Source organism: Lichenostomus cassidix, chromosome 1 (assembly GCF_008360975.1).
Source record: "Lichenostomus cassidix isolate B80296 chromosome 1, HeHo_3.0, whole genome shotgun sequence".
In the NCBI taxonomy this organism is placed as follows: Eukaryota; Metazoa; Chordata; class Aves; order Passeriformes; family Meliphagidae; genus Lichenostomus; species Lichenostomus cassidix.
In genome coordinates this window covers 110,787,222-110,801,972 of record NC_139479.1, presented here as the reverse complement: position 1 = coordinate 110,801,972, position 14,751 = coordinate 110,787,222, and the positions used below count along the sequence as shown (strand labels likewise).

Below are 14,751 nucleotides of genomic sequence, written 5' to 3'. Positions count from 1 at the left end.
TGGAAAAGGAAACTCACCTATCTCATACCACAGATACCTTCTGTGCTGCACCATGCTTGGCAGGGCCTGCACACCCCCCTTCTTGCCTGAGTGCTGCATCCCAACATGGGAATGGGAGCTGTGACTGTAGGGATGTCACATCATGGCAGGGACGAGCTGTGACACAGCCACCCAAGTCTTGGTGTGCTCACAGCCCAGATTGTGTTAATACAGGTACAGGGGTGAGCAAGTAGGGAAAATAGAAATTGCTATATTGGATCGTGGGTGTCACAGCAAGGGGAGAAAGGGATGGCTGATTACTGGCTTGAAGAGATCCTAACAGTTTCATGCACAAAAAGAGAATTAATTGTGTTCATCCTGCAGATGCCTCCCCTGGGCAATGCAATTTCTGGCTGCTTCTGCAATGCAGTGACACATGTGTTCTTGTTAATTACTGCTAATTGTGACAAGTGATCTAAAGATGTTTGATTATAGATTGGCTTATATTGGCAAGCACAGCTTTCAAAGGACCTAAATGTTGTGGGAGCACATATACCATTGGCATCCAGTAAAAACAGATGCTTTTAAGTGACTGAGCTGCTTCTGAAAATCCTATTTGTGAATCCTCAGGATACACAAGGGCAGCAGAGGATGGTGAAGGCCCTGCCATGCTCACTGCAACCCTTCAAATGCAGAGATGCTGAGAGCATCCCATAGGTTGCAGACTTGTGGAGACACTCAGAGCAGACAGCCTGGCAGCTCCTCCTCATTTCTGGCTACAGGTTGTTGGGTTTTGGGATCAAGGTGACCATAGAGAGCAGAGGCAAGGATGACAGAAATCTTTGCTAATGACTGTTTGCATGTGCCAACATAGCAAAAAGAGCTGTGATTGGGCATCTGTCACTGGTGATTAATGTATTCATTCATAGATGAAGCTGAACTGAACACGGCCAGGTGCTGTCCTCTTAGGTGGGGTCTTGATGTAAGGTTCCTCTTTCTCTTAACTGGCAGGAGTTACAAAGATTTATAATGGTAGCACTATGCTACCTATGCATATTCCTTGTTGGCTTTTACAGGAAAGCCTTATCAGAGCGTGTATTTTTGGCAACACAATGAAGTCATCCTGGTTTTGTATTAAAGCTTTTCATGTCAATGGCACTTTCATTTAAATAAGCTAATAATAGCCCCTAAAAATCCTACATATCAGCAAAAAGATTCCCCAGAGCTGCAGCCATCAGCAAAAATAGGACTTCAAGGGTTTGCATGGCCTACAGGTGAGGGATGAAGAAGCTGATATGCAAGGGTTTGGCAGTGTTGCTGGTAGCTATAGCAGCTCTTTTAGCTGTGGTGCCAGTGCTCATGCTAGACAAGGAGAGAAAAGTCAAGCCAGGAACAAATATAAAATCTCTTAAAATTGCCCATGTTGCTCCTAAGACCCCCAGTGAGAACTGTCAGGGAAACGTGACAGGATAGAAGTTCCTAAATACCTTTTCCAATCTAGGCTTAAATAGCTAACAAAACCAATAAATATAGAGCATCTAAACAAACATCTTAATGTCAGATTTATATAAGTATCAGGCATTGAAGCATATTCTCTCCCCAATACCTAGGAAACCAGCCTTAGCCAAGTCTCCAAAACAGCAGAATATAACCAATCCCATTGCCAACTTATTTACTTGGGATGTAATGGAGTGGCTGATAGAGGTAGGGTAAAAATCTTCTCACCAATAAATCACTTTCACATCAACATGAGGTAAGGCAGTCCCTGTGACCACTCACTCTACCACATTTCCTATCTGCCTGGCTGCACAAAAGATGAGACCCATCATGGTTGCATCAGTTGTGAAACCACAGATTCTGGGAATGGAAGACAATTATTAATGCCTAAGAGGTACCATTAACTTAATTTCTCTCTTAAAAAGAGATTGCTGATTTTTATGAGACTGAAAGAAATTTCCCATCTTTAAGATTACCATCTGTCCATCAAATGTAGCTGATATCAGTCAAGTGGGTTTTGAAGTTACAGGGAAGAAAAGAGAAAAGAGAGTTTGTATAAATGATCCTGTGAAGAGGATAGCAGCAAGCTGACCAAGTTGGTTATAGTCTCTGCACTTTACTACCTTCCTTTGGTTATGTGAAGCTGTTCTGTGAAGAACTGAGAATTAACACAGGAAGTGTGGGCAGATGGATTACAATGATAGCATTTCTGTCACTACCTCTGTTGATCAGCCTCACAACATTAACTGGAAGCAAAATCAAAAGTGTGGAAGCTAGAGTAAAGATCCTGCATGTCTCTTCCTGGAGGATGTAGGATAAAGTCACAAAGATCTTAAGTCTTTTAGGGAGATAAACATTTAAGAAACTCATCCTTGTGGGCTCCAAAGACAAGAAGGGAGACTGCTGACCTTGCTCCAACTTTACTTACATCTTAAGTAATTTACAGTTAATGTTTTGAGGTTAGTTGGCAAGCTGGCTTTGGAAAATGTCCTTCCTTCTCTTTGCAGGGTCCTTGCCATCTCCTAATGCCTGCAGCCACTCAAAGATGAGACACATACAACATGATGAATTTTCCTACTGGCTGTCCTCATTTGGAAGATTCCCAAAGAATAAAGTTTTTGTACTCTTATGTGCTTTTATGCTTTGATCTAACAGTTGGAAGAGAACTGAGGTTGTGCATCAAACACACAGATTGGCCTTTCTATCAGAGGGATTGGATTTCCAGTCATTCCTAAGTCTCATTGTCTTGGAGGTATTTTGAAGAACTGCCATATAGACCAAAAGGCAATTCTTCAGTGTGGCTTTTGGCAGATTCACCACACAAGCCTGAGGTCAGCACAAGAGTAAGATACAGATCTGCTTTACTGGACTAAACACAGATATCCAGTGTAGACAACCACTTTTGAGGAAGCCTCCTTCAAAAAGCACAACAAGGTTCATCAATAATGTACTGCATTGTATGACTATTTGATCTGAAAATGGTGTCTTAAGAACATGATGTCCCCATCTAAGATGCCTGAAATGATCACTCACACCCTAAAAGTGACTTTGTCCCTCCAATGGCTAGAAATAGAGCATAGATGACTATCCCACATGGAAACATCCCTTGCTGCCCAGTGGCAGTGAAGAGTTTAGAAGACACACTGCCTTCAGTTAAATGTAATGTCAGATGTTTGCCTCAGCTGCCATCAGTCTCCTTTTTACTCTTCAGTCAATTATAGCAGCAGTTATTTGTGCCTTCCCTGTGCAGAACATGTGAGCAGTTCTGGCCCTGCAGTGCCTGTGCCTCAACAGACACATCACCAGCATGCTGCAAGCCACAGGCTAGTTATCCCACAGCCTTTTGCAGCAGAGAGGGAGAAGTGCCTCTGGTACCTGTGGCTCTTGTGCAAACCACACACCAGGCATTGAACAGTAGGCATAAGAGAGCAAGAACTTGGCTGAGATGCATCTCACTTATATTTAGATAACCCATTAGTCATCAAATTTCCATAAACTACATATTCTTATGAGTATTTAAAGTAAATAGAGTTAGGCCCCTCAGTTCCTTAAAGCCTGGATGTGGGCTGCTGCCTGCCTTGTGAAACACTTTAATACCTTTTTAATTCTGTTCCTTAATAAATATTTGAGAAAGATGAGGTTTGTCCTCCCCTGCTTCCCTGTCATCACATGCACGACTGCAGCTGTACTACATACTCCACTCCCAGTCCCACTGCACCCTTCCCTTGCTTTGTGCACCTGCGCACTGGGAGAAACAGGGAAAGGCCGTTTAACTGGGGGGGAAAGTTCACAACTGGGGAAGGAGTTCACAAGTTTACAGAGAGCAGCAAGTGATGTCAAAGCCTACTGGTGATGTGGCTTGTCATTCTGGCTGGGAGTGGCAGGCTGGGGCAGAGGCACTTTAAAAGAGGCTAAGGAAGTGAACCTGTAGTGCCACTGTGAAGCAGCCCTTCAGCGAAAGCCAATTACCTACCCTGCCACCTGGAGTTTACAAGGAAGAGCACTTTGAGGTGAAACAAAGGAGAGATGAGTGGGACAGCAATGAAAGGACTTGGGCTGTTCATTTTCAGTGCAAGTGAGTACTAATTTGGTTATGTCCTCAAGGGCTGGGTGGAAAGAAACAGCACTACAAAGTACAAGGACTCTAGTGCGCTTTGTGTGTCAGTTTTTTGTTTGGTGAAGGTTCCTCTGTGTTTATGGCCAGACAAGTGTATGTCCAGACACACAGGCATCTCCTAAAGCTGTAAGACAGTGTTAGGAGTGAGGGAAAAAAATGCTATTCTTCATGAAGCTGGAAAATATTTTTTAAAAAACAGTTTCATTGGTTTCTGTTAAATACAGTATTTATCTCTGAAGAAGGAACTTCCTTCTCTGGAATTCTCACTTCCACTGCTTTTTATCCTGTCTCATCTTCTCCTGTCAATGGTCCTACACCCTATTCTAGGCTTCAGACCAAGCTACGCACATGGGACTTGCTTGGGGCTTTTTAACTGAAAATCCTGAAAACCTCACTTTAACAATAAGACCCACAGAAAGGACATTTGCAAAGTTTAAAGTAATCAGAAAAAGTGGATGGTTCCATATGCAACAAACATGACTTGGCCATGGTTTGATGATAATTACGTAAATTGTGCAATGCCATTGGTATCCACTCTCCTTTTTCATTATTCTCACCTTTCATGCTATGCAAATTAAGTGTGGGGAACTTTTACGAAAATATACATGTAGGATGAAGCTCTTTTTTTTGCTTGATCAGAATCTCAATTTTTTCAGCAAACAAAACATTCCTATAATCGTGTTAATTGCCTTTCAGTCTGTTAACACTAGTAATGAATGTGAAAGTAGAAATGTCACTTCCATTTTCTTCTTCCTTTGTACAAGTACAAATCTCTAAGCTGAGCAGAGGGGGATAAAACCTCTCTCAATTTCTTAAAATGCTATAAACATGCAAAATGATAACACACAAAACAGTAATCCTAGGACTTAAATCTAGGTGACATTGTCTCTCTGGTAGTATGTAGGCTATTTGTCCTCCCTCCTTTTCTGGACTTCTTTCAGAATTGGCTTCCACTCCCTTCAGCCATATTTTGAGCAGATTCTGTTTTGCCTTAGAAAAAAAATAACCCAACCTTTGAAGAATAAATCACCACGATTTTTAAACATGCTGACTATGAAGTGAAACATGGTGAGAAGTGGGAAGGAGGAAATCAGCCTGAGTCAATGACATCCCAGAACAAAACCTTGCAGCTTCCCCAAGAGAGGGAAGCTCATTGTGGGATGCAGAAGGGGATGTAGGTGACAAACAGAAGAGCACCAGAAGCAGTGGGACATGAGGGTGACAGCAACAGATGAGTGTGTTAGAGGCTGTGCCTCTCACACGCAGTGTCTAGTTCAGCTGCTCCCCAACTCTGCACCAAAGACATGTTTGGAAGAAAAGAAAAATCTCATTTATTGGAGTATTTGACTCATCCAGTTGGTGGAAGAAAAAGAAGTCCTAGGGTTGGGCAGTCTCTGCCTCAGGGCTGCATTTATGACCTGTCAGTGAACCCCAGCCCAGTGGAACCAGTTTCTGAGTGACAAAAGGAACAGGAAATGGGTTTTGCTCTGTCTCCTGGTACAGACAGTGGTGCTTTTCACCTAAGTGCAGGAAAGCACCTCTATCGAGTCACAAGAAGCATTGGAAAAAGCTTTCACAGGTGTCTCATATGGAGGGCATTTGAAAACAGCAGTGAGAAAGAGCCCCGGGGCTATGCAAACACGGGCCTTGCCCTGGGTGCTCCAGAGCAGGGAACGATCTGGGAGTGGCTGCAATAAAAGTACGTTAGAAATACTTTGCCCTGGTTTCCTCCTCATAACTGTCAGGAGTTGTAAATGAAATAATCCCTGAGAGAACAGAAGCCACCCGCGCCATGTCACAGAGGAAAAGGTGAAAACACACCTCATTAATGAACTCTGTGAGCCCACAGAACAACTCTCATGGGGCAGGGCATGCAAATAGATGGGAATTCAGGTTAAAAGCAGATCCCTGTGCCTATAGCACCCTATGTAATTACCTGAATTTCCACCACAGGTTCTTAGTGCAGTTACAACACAACCTTTTGGGTCCCCACGCTGTTATTTTCTAAGGAATACTTGTTCACTGCTAGTCAAGGATCTGGCAGTGCTCAACTTGCCAATGGCTTTCTCTTACTGACCTAGTGCATGTGGCAGTGGGCTCTTCCTGTCTAAAAAAGTGAGTATTCACAACCAGTTTGCAACTCTAAGTGGAATCTAGAGATCCTTTTCTTTCTCCCTTATACATTACACTTCCTTATGGGTCTAACCTGGACAAAGATATGGCAGAATGAGGACCCAAAGTGTGCTGGATGGCAACTTTTCACACAAATCCTCTCCAGGGCACAGTGACCCAGCTTTCAGAAGCAAACCTTCACCACCACATGCAGCATACCCTCATGGGGGAAGCCCTCCTCCTCTTTCCCCCTTCCTGCACCATATTCCTCTTTGCCATGGGAGCATCTCTGAACAGTACTACCTTTCTTGCCATTTGCAGTTTTCCCAAATGATTCCATTTGGTGCCATGAAAAAAAGTAACGAAACAAAAACCTCAAACCAACAAACCCAAACGCAGAACCCACACAAACTGCTAGGAGAAAGCAGGTGTTTTTAACCATAGATTCCCACAGGCATGAAGGTCACCTATGGCAGGACAGACATAAATGTCCAGCTCAGTTCTGAGAATAACAAAGACCTGCCCACCAGGCAATGCTCAGACATGATAAATTAACAGCAAGTCAGAGGGAATTCAGTGTAAAAGAAACGCCTGCCCTGTGCCCTGCGTGCTTCCCCAGGGCACAGAGGGATTTCTGTCTTATTCAACTCTCAGCTATTCCTGTGCTCCAAAGGCAGGAGCTGGAGTTCTTGGAGAAAGGTGACTGACTACTACCTTACCCATTTTTCAAAAAGCTAATAGCTATTCTTTCCTTGTTTCTTTCAATCACTCTTTGCTTTTCTAGGTTTTTCTGTTTTCAGGGATGAAAAACATGAACAGGTTTTGATTCCCTAGCACAAAACGTCACTTTTCTACGGATTTGGATTGAGGCAAGTTATTTGACAGTTTTCCTGATCCTTGAAATCTGACAGTATCAGTTTGTTAGTTTAGCCTGAATCCTTAAGACTGCTGATGCACTTGTAGTATCTGTTTATCTGTCTCCCTCTATACATTCTGAACTGTCAAAGGATGTCACTCACGCTGAAGAAGGGCTCAGGAAAAAATAAAACACCCTTCTGAACTCCATGGCAATATGTGTAGGTGAAGAAGAGGGAAGCAAGGAATAGAGAGCAGAGTTTTCCTCTAAGCCATCCCGTGCAGCAGCTTCCTAGAGCCAATCAGCCCCAGCACATATCACCTCTTGCTCAGTGGGGAATGTCCTGGATGGCAGGGAACGTGGGGTTATTGCAGCATGTAAGAAAGCCAGAGAGACTCGCGTGGAATCCAGATGTTATTTCTGTTGAGTGCAGAATTTATTCTCTTCCTAGTTCTGGTGTCTGCTCATGCCCTCACTGTGGAAGCACCTGCCAAGACAATCCAGGTGGCAAGAGGAAGAAACGCTACCCTGCGCTGTAATTTTAAAACAAACTCAGTTGTTGACAGAGCAGACCTGGTTGTCTGGAGGAAACTCTATAGCAAGGTAAATTGAGCTGCATAAAGAAACAAATGAGAGGATATCCAAGAAGGGGGTGGGAGATAGAAGCTGGACTGTGGGTGGGAATGGATGTTGGAAGAGAAAGACTCCTTCCAGACTTTTTTTAATCCCAGAACTGTGCAGACAAAAATGCTGATTCTAGATACAACTTATCCCAAACCTATTGCACGATATTAGGCAAGCACCCACCCTTCTTTTTCCTCTCTCTTGATCTTACAGTGTGTACTGAGGTTACATCACTGTATATACTATGGGGTTTACATCTGTTAAAATACATTAAACACTCAGATACTTTCTAAAGGGATACGTGTATTACACATACATGTTTATATACAGTCATCTCTTTGACACTATATAAAGTTTAAGTTGATAATAGTACACTAAGATTTTTGAGGTGTCCCACATCTCTTTGGAGTATTTGAAGGTAAAGAGACTCCTACAGTTCTCCTTGACTTCTTGGGAATTAGTGAGAGGGGAAGCAGCCTTTGGAGACTCTCTTGAGGAACTGCCAAGGGTTTCTTCTCTAGAGATCCTTGCTGGGAGAGTTTGTGTAATTATAAGGCAATTTGACTGATGTGGGTCTCAGACAAGTCTCATGTGGTCCTCTCCTCAAGAGAGGAAAGGTGAATAAGCCCCAGCAAAAGAAATAAGCTGTCTCTGATTTCAGATAAGTTGTGAGAAGGGGATTCCAAATAGAAACAGAGATCCTTTTGAATTTCTATGTTTTTCTTGGCTTTTTCTCAAACTGGTGCAGTTTAAGGTTCTCTTTTCCAAGCTGCTCATAAGAATGGGCTGATTCATTGAGTTACCTTGCAGACTCACACAGAAGAAACCAAGGCTGATCCTTTCCCTCCCTCTCTACCAGGAGGATGCTGTGACCAGGTATTTTGATGGGCTGGTGCAGTATGGGCAGGGCTATGACCACCGCATCCAGTTCAGTGGCGATGTGGACAGTGGGGACATCAGCATCACCATCAGTGCTGTGACCATGGAGGACAACGGGACATATGCCTGCAGCGTCCGCCTCCGGAATGATCCTCCCCGCCAGTCTGCACTCCTGGACCTCTTTGTCCTGGGTAAGGTGACAGAGGCAATGCCACACCCCTGTTAGACACAGCTGCCCCTCCTCTAATGTCCACATTGGTTAAAACAACAAGTTTTCTAAGAGCAAAAAAAAAAAGTTGTCATCCACACTTCCACCTTTGGTCTTCTCCTGCTGCTGTGGAAGGATGCTGGGAGGCATAGAGCACACAACTCCCTCAGACACCCAGAGTTGTACAACTCACTTTTATAATAATCCAGGCCTCGTTACAGGGCTTTCCTCATCCCCCCTGTGGCTTGTCATACTTCACCTATCAAAGGATGGGTTACCTAACACTATTAGACACATCCCAAAATGCATCTTGCAATTCCTTCTTGGTTTTCCAGTGCGAAAAAGGGAGAAACAAATTAAATACAAACTTACTCGATTTCCTTTAAGAAGTAAGTGGCAGGTGCAAGACCAGCCGCTGTTTGCTAGAATAAAAACAACAGGTGCAGATGGCCTGAAACAAGAAACTACTTCTGATTAACACAATTGCTTCCTTTTATCTTCCTTCAGTTGCACCATCCAAGCCTGAATGCAAAATTGTGGGGACACCACAATATGGACAGACAATCAACCTAACCTGCGTTTCCCACGAGGGTTCCCCAAAGCCCACATACACCTGGAAAAGCTTCAATGTACAAAATGAGCCCCGTGCACTACCAAACGCAGAAGGTATGGGAAATTCAGAGACATCAAGTCTTTGAGCTCTCTGCAAATACAAAAAACACTCTTAAGGCTCTTTCGAGGATGTTCTCCAAACAGGATTTTCAAAAGTTGTCTTTTTGATAGCAGACATGCTCACAAGTAATTCAGCAGTGGGGAAAGGCCTCTTACCTGAAGTAAGAATGGTCAGAAAGAGTTTAACTTCAGCTTTCCCCTGGTGAGAAAGCTGGATTGCTCTGGAAGCAGCCAGAAATAATTATTTCTCAATTGCTGGGAGTAAGGGGGGGCATAACATGAGAACAACATCAAGTTTTCTAAGTCTTTTTACATCCCAGCTTGCTTGAAAATGAGCAGATCTCTCTCTAAACTGAAGGAAAAACAATTTGGCTCTGGAAGCTTCCTTCCAGAGATGAACCCTCACCTAGAAGAAGGGGGTATGAGAAAGTTGCACCATTCCTGCTTTGAGCATAAAAGAGGCTTCTGGTTCCTTAGGACTGACACACAGGCCCTAATATTTTGCTTTGATTTTAAGCCAGAATGTGGAAAGAAAAAGGAACTGAATTTCCACAACAGGACCTTGATAGAACTATTTATACAGAAATGAAGGTTTAATACTCTTAAGTGTAGCAGTGAAAGAGGACTCAGATTTATTTCATTAAACAACTTTTGTTTTATCCTGGCCTGTCCAGATTCAGGAAGACTGAGTATTTGTACCTATCCTTCCTGGTTTAAGGAAAATACACTAAATATGATGAGACTCCACAAGATGTTCCACACCCAGGAGCTGATTGTTGCATAAAACATGCAAAGGACTAAGTACCAGGAGCAGGAACTTCATTCATTTTGCTGGCCACTAAGCGGTGCCAGCGCATCACACACAGCCCTGAGCACACCGGGACTTGTCACAGCAGCAGCTTCTGCTGTCACCCTGTTCTTCCCTGGGACAGGAGTCTCTGCTGGCCTGGCCCATTTTCACCTCATTTCTGCTTTCATCCGAGCACCCATGGCCAAACTACTACGTGCCGATTGTGCCCCAGGCTGGCTGGACGCCCTCCTGTCACTACAGGCAATTTCCTTCTGTGCTAAGCAAGTCCCACTGCTGCAAAGTGTGCAGAACCCCCTCAGGAGAGACACTCCAGAGCTGACAGTACCTGACCCACATTTTTCCCCATTTCACTCACTCAATTACTTTTGATTTAATAGGAGGATTTAAATTCCAGTTACTGGACTGAGACTTTGAGAGCTACAAACATCACACACACATACACATACACACAAAAAAACCAAAACAGGGGGAGGAGACAGTAAGTACAAGGAGTATGTAGAGACTAAAAGAAAATAAAAATACTAAATCAAGCATATGGTTTGTCAATTTCTCAGCTTGCATGATCTTCTACTATCTGGCACTAGGTGCCAGCAGAGACTAAACAGAAAAAAGTGAGATCTTAGGGAAAACAGAGAGGCATTAAAAAGTATTCAGTCCTTTGCTTTCAGAGCAAGGATCTGGACCTTCCTCACAAGCAAAAAGCATAGATTACACAAACCAACACCTGCTGGAGATGTAACAAACAAAAACTGACTGAGCAGACAGAGCTAAGCTTTAGCCTGTGGTTCTGAGCTGTGTGAGGCTGGACAGAAAACTTGGTATCATTGCAATCATGTCACCGTAGTTCTTTTCACAGCCTATGTGGCCTCTCCCAAACTAGAAAGCTTTTACCCCCACTACTAAATAATTCACATCCAAAAGCCTAAGAGCTGAAGGATTGAAGAGCTTTCTCTTGTTTAACAAGTGAATTCATCAAGATGGTCAGTTCTCAAAGCCAGGTGCTGGTGTGGGCATCTTACATTTCTCAATACCCAATGAAAGAAAAAGCCAACAAAAAAACCCCAAAACAAAAAAAAAGCTTTCTCCAAGTACAGACACTTCTCTACCCTCCACCTACAATTTTCTTTCTAAAAGGAATGTTCAAATACCACATGTTCCCTGTAATCAAAACAGCACACTTCTGTTTATCCTCCCACAAATCACACTAAAACCTAGGGATGAGCATGGCAGCTTCCAAGCAAGACAGAGCAATCCATCAGCTTTAATAACCTCTCATCACTCTAACCACGTTGGGCTGGAACTGAAGGGCTGCTGTTACCAATTCCTTCCCTGCTTTAATGCCTCTCTTTTTTTGGCCTGATTTGTGTTTCACAACAGGGCAACAAATAACTCTGACGAACATCTCTGCGGACACCTCTGGCTTTTACATCTGCACTTCAAAAAATGATGTGGGAACGGAATTTTGCAACATGACAGTCAGCGTTGTGCCACGTAAGAGATGGGGCTGCTTGAGGGAAGAGAAGTACCAAAGAGTATCCCAGCTCAGCGTCAGAGCATTAATGGAAGGGAATGTTGCTATCTGCTTTTTGCACACCTTTAAGAGAGCCCCTCTCCACTGGTTTACGTGCTGATAGAGCACTCACCAACTCCGTGGGTTAGTTCAAGAATTACCAAAAAATGTGTAGAGTCAGACACGACTGAGTTTGCAATGCATAAAACTAAACTTAATTATTGACAAAGAAGAGCAGTTGTAGAGATCCAGGGGCTTCTCCCTGTCAGTAACTAACTGCCCCTGTACTACCCAGTACAGAATTATTTCCAGTCGCTCTAGACAAATAAATGTGGCTTCCACTCAGTCTGGATCAGGTAGTGAGATCTGGTGGTGGGGTTTAAAGTCCAGTGATTGTGTTGATCCCATTTGACATCCTTCTCCCTGCTCATTCCTCCCTTCCCACACAGCATCCATGAACATAGCTCTGTATGCTGGCATCATTGGAGGAGTTGTTGGTGCCATTGTGGTGATTGGGATCGTGGCCTATTGCTGCTGCTGCCGGGCAAGCAAGGACACTGACTATGAGATGACGTGAGTACCTCTCCCTCCAAGAGAGAATGGAACAGATGAAGGGCTCTCCTTCTCCCTCCAGCATCAACAGATGGAGTGAAAAGCACGGGAGAAAAGAGAAATCTGGGAAAGCATGCACTGCTTGCTCCTTTCAGTGTCTGCCCCAGCGGCTCCCATCTCCTACATGCCCAGTAGTCCCAGACACCTTTGTGTCGCTGGGGTAGAACTACAACATTCAAACCTTGGATCTGAATTAGCACACATGCTATGAAAAAAAACCCAAATGTAGCTCATACAGCTCTTGCATCACCTTGCATTCAGCAAGATTCAATGTATGGATATCAGTTTGGTACAGTTCCAGATCAGCTTAGAGCAGTGTGTAAAACTATCCTAACAACACCTCTTCAGTAAGGTTTCTGGCTGGTTTTAATTAACATCTCTATTCCTGAACAATGTTTTAGGGTGCAAGAAGACAGACATGAACCATCCAGGCAGATGCCAGCAAGACATGAGAGCATAGAGGAGAATGTGGAGAACGTATGAACGAAGAAGTCACTGCCATCTCCCGGATCTCCTGAGGCACAGACATCACTGTAGAAAAGAAATCAATCCCTCTTTCTTACTGCAAGAAGTTCAAGTATAAAATGAAAGACAAAGGCTCTGCCTTGTTGTGGGAGAGAATGTTCTTGCTTCCCTGGAAAGAAGTGGTTTATGTACACTGAGCTAATACACTACTAATACACAATCTTATAGCAGAAAAATGCAAGTGGAGCATTGCTGCACCCAGTCATCCAAAAATAACCAGTCTTCCAGACTTCCCACTTTTTGAGAAAAGAAACCAGTCAGGTCTATTTGGAGAACAGAGGAGTAGAGTTGCTGATGTATCCCCATATCCACAAAGGTTTCAAGGTAACGAACTGCAATTCATCAAGGAAGGGTGGTCTTGTTTACTGTGTCATGCAAACATCACAGCTTTCAGCATTATCCAACACAGAAACTTTTTTTATGGAGGTTGAAGTAAGATGATTTTTAAAGACATTTTATTAAATGTGTTCTTTGTATATATTATACATGCAGGCATAAATAAAGATTTGGAAAAAAATCATAGATGACCAATGAGCCTCCTGGTCGGGACAACAGTGCATACTGATGTCACAGATAAGGTAAGAACTTAGACAGGCAGCTGATAAGAACTAGAAACATTCTAGTAGCCTATTTACTGTCAGACTCTTGAATTTCTGAGTACTAGCTCACAGAGTTCCTAATTTACATTACATTTTTCTTTCCTCCTGATTGTTGCATGGGCAAGTCAGAAATAGTCCATTGCTGCTGCTGCTGCATCTGAAAAAAATGACAGTGCAAGAGCATGTACATAGCAAGTACATCTTCAATTAGAAAAAAAAAAAGGCAGAGAGAAGGGGAGGGAAGAAGGAAAAGTACCTTTCTGTTCAAAACTGTAGCAATTTAATCAGAAGCACTGCATTGTATGTGCAAGATGTGTGCAAATGTGGAAAGAACTCCTAGCACTGGTACCTTTGGAAGAGAATGGACTGTCTGTCCCCAAAGACAGTCAATATGGTATTATATATAATTAACAGCTGGCTAGGCATTGGTTGCTTCTTTTTTTCAAGACCTGTTTGCAGTAAAATATTTATCCTTTCCAAATTCCTTAATGCATCTTCAACCATGGGAGTTTCAGAAACTTGTAGCAATACCTCCCACATACCCTTTACCCCCAAATAGTTACTGTAATAAAAATCTTAAACTTAACTTCAAAGAAGAACCAGCAATCCTCCTACACATGACCAGCATTTTCTAGATTTCAAACTATGAAAATCACCCCACCAGAACTGTAATTCTGGCTTGCTTTCTGGCTGCTTTTGTTTTACATAATTCTTAAAATACAATTACTCATTTGAAGTAATAACCACTGCAGAGACCAACAACAGGAATTCTTTACAAAGAACACGCAAATCCAAATCTCTCTGGCAAACAGACAACCTGAAATGCAAGACATTCTGAAGACCTTTTCTCATGATGCATGACAAAACATTGTAAAAATGGATGGCTAAAACAAAACATTGTACAGAGAAGCCGAAGGCAGATAAAAAAATGAAATGCATAGCTCAGAAACAGAGCTGATATGCATTCTATTGTCATTTCAAGAAGCAAGTATAGTGTGAATTGTCTAATTAGCATTGTAATACATTTCTACCGTGAAACAAAAACTATTTATTTTTTAAACATTACAAAAACTAGTCAGCACAACCTGTTTCCTCCACCAAACCCCTGTGGCTGAAGAGGGCTTCTGCTAAGGGTTAACAGTGTGGATTCTCAAAGATCTTAACTGGAAAGTCCAGCAAAAAAATTGAAAATTATCAGCAGAATAAAGCCAGAACATAGCCAGAAACTGGCTGCGGCCACTAAGCCATTG

At 42.9% G+C, this 14,751-nt stretch overlaps 1 protein-coding gene across 2 annotated transcripts; it reads left to right on the top strand.

Annotated features, from left to right (window-relative positions):
• The first annotated feature begins 3,869 nt into the window (after window positions 1-3,869).
• On the top strand, window positions 3,870-13,422 carry GPA33 (glycoprotein A33). 2 transcript variants are annotated; one of them, XM_085076341.1, is made up of 7 exons: window positions 3,875-4,051; window positions 7,513-7,664; window positions 8,545-8,755; window positions 9,280-9,438; window positions 11,633-11,746; window positions 12,215-12,338; window positions 12,779-13,422. In XM_085076341.1, exons 1-7 carry the CDS (start codon window positions 4,003-4,005, stop codon window positions 12,858-12,860), a joined length of 891 nt encoding a protein of 296 aa, XP_084932467.1. In that variant the 5' UTR covers window positions 3,875-4,002; the 3' UTR covers window positions 12,861-13,422. The 2 variants fall into 2 exon arrangements, with proteins under 2 accessions (XP_084932468.1, XP_084932467.1); XM_085076342.1 differs by lacking the exon at window positions 12,215-12,338 and having other exon boundaries at window positions 3,870-4,051.
• Window positions 13,423-14,751: the final 1,329 nt, after the last annotated feature.

Excerpts from the sequence above, each read along its gene's own strand:
- GPA33 (XM_085076341.1), top strand. The coding sequence starts at position 4,003 with ATGAGTGGGACAGCAATGAAAGGACTTGGGCTGTTCATTTTCAGTGCA. Across the intron at positions 9,439-11,632 it reads TGCACTACCAAACGCAGAAG|GGCAACAAATAACTCTGACG; the intron begins GTATGGGAAATT and ends GTTTCACAACAG. Across the intron at positions 11,747-12,214 it reads GACAGTCAGCGTTGTGCCAC|CATCCATGAACATAGCTCTG; the intron begins GTAAGAGATGGG and ends CTTCCCACACAG.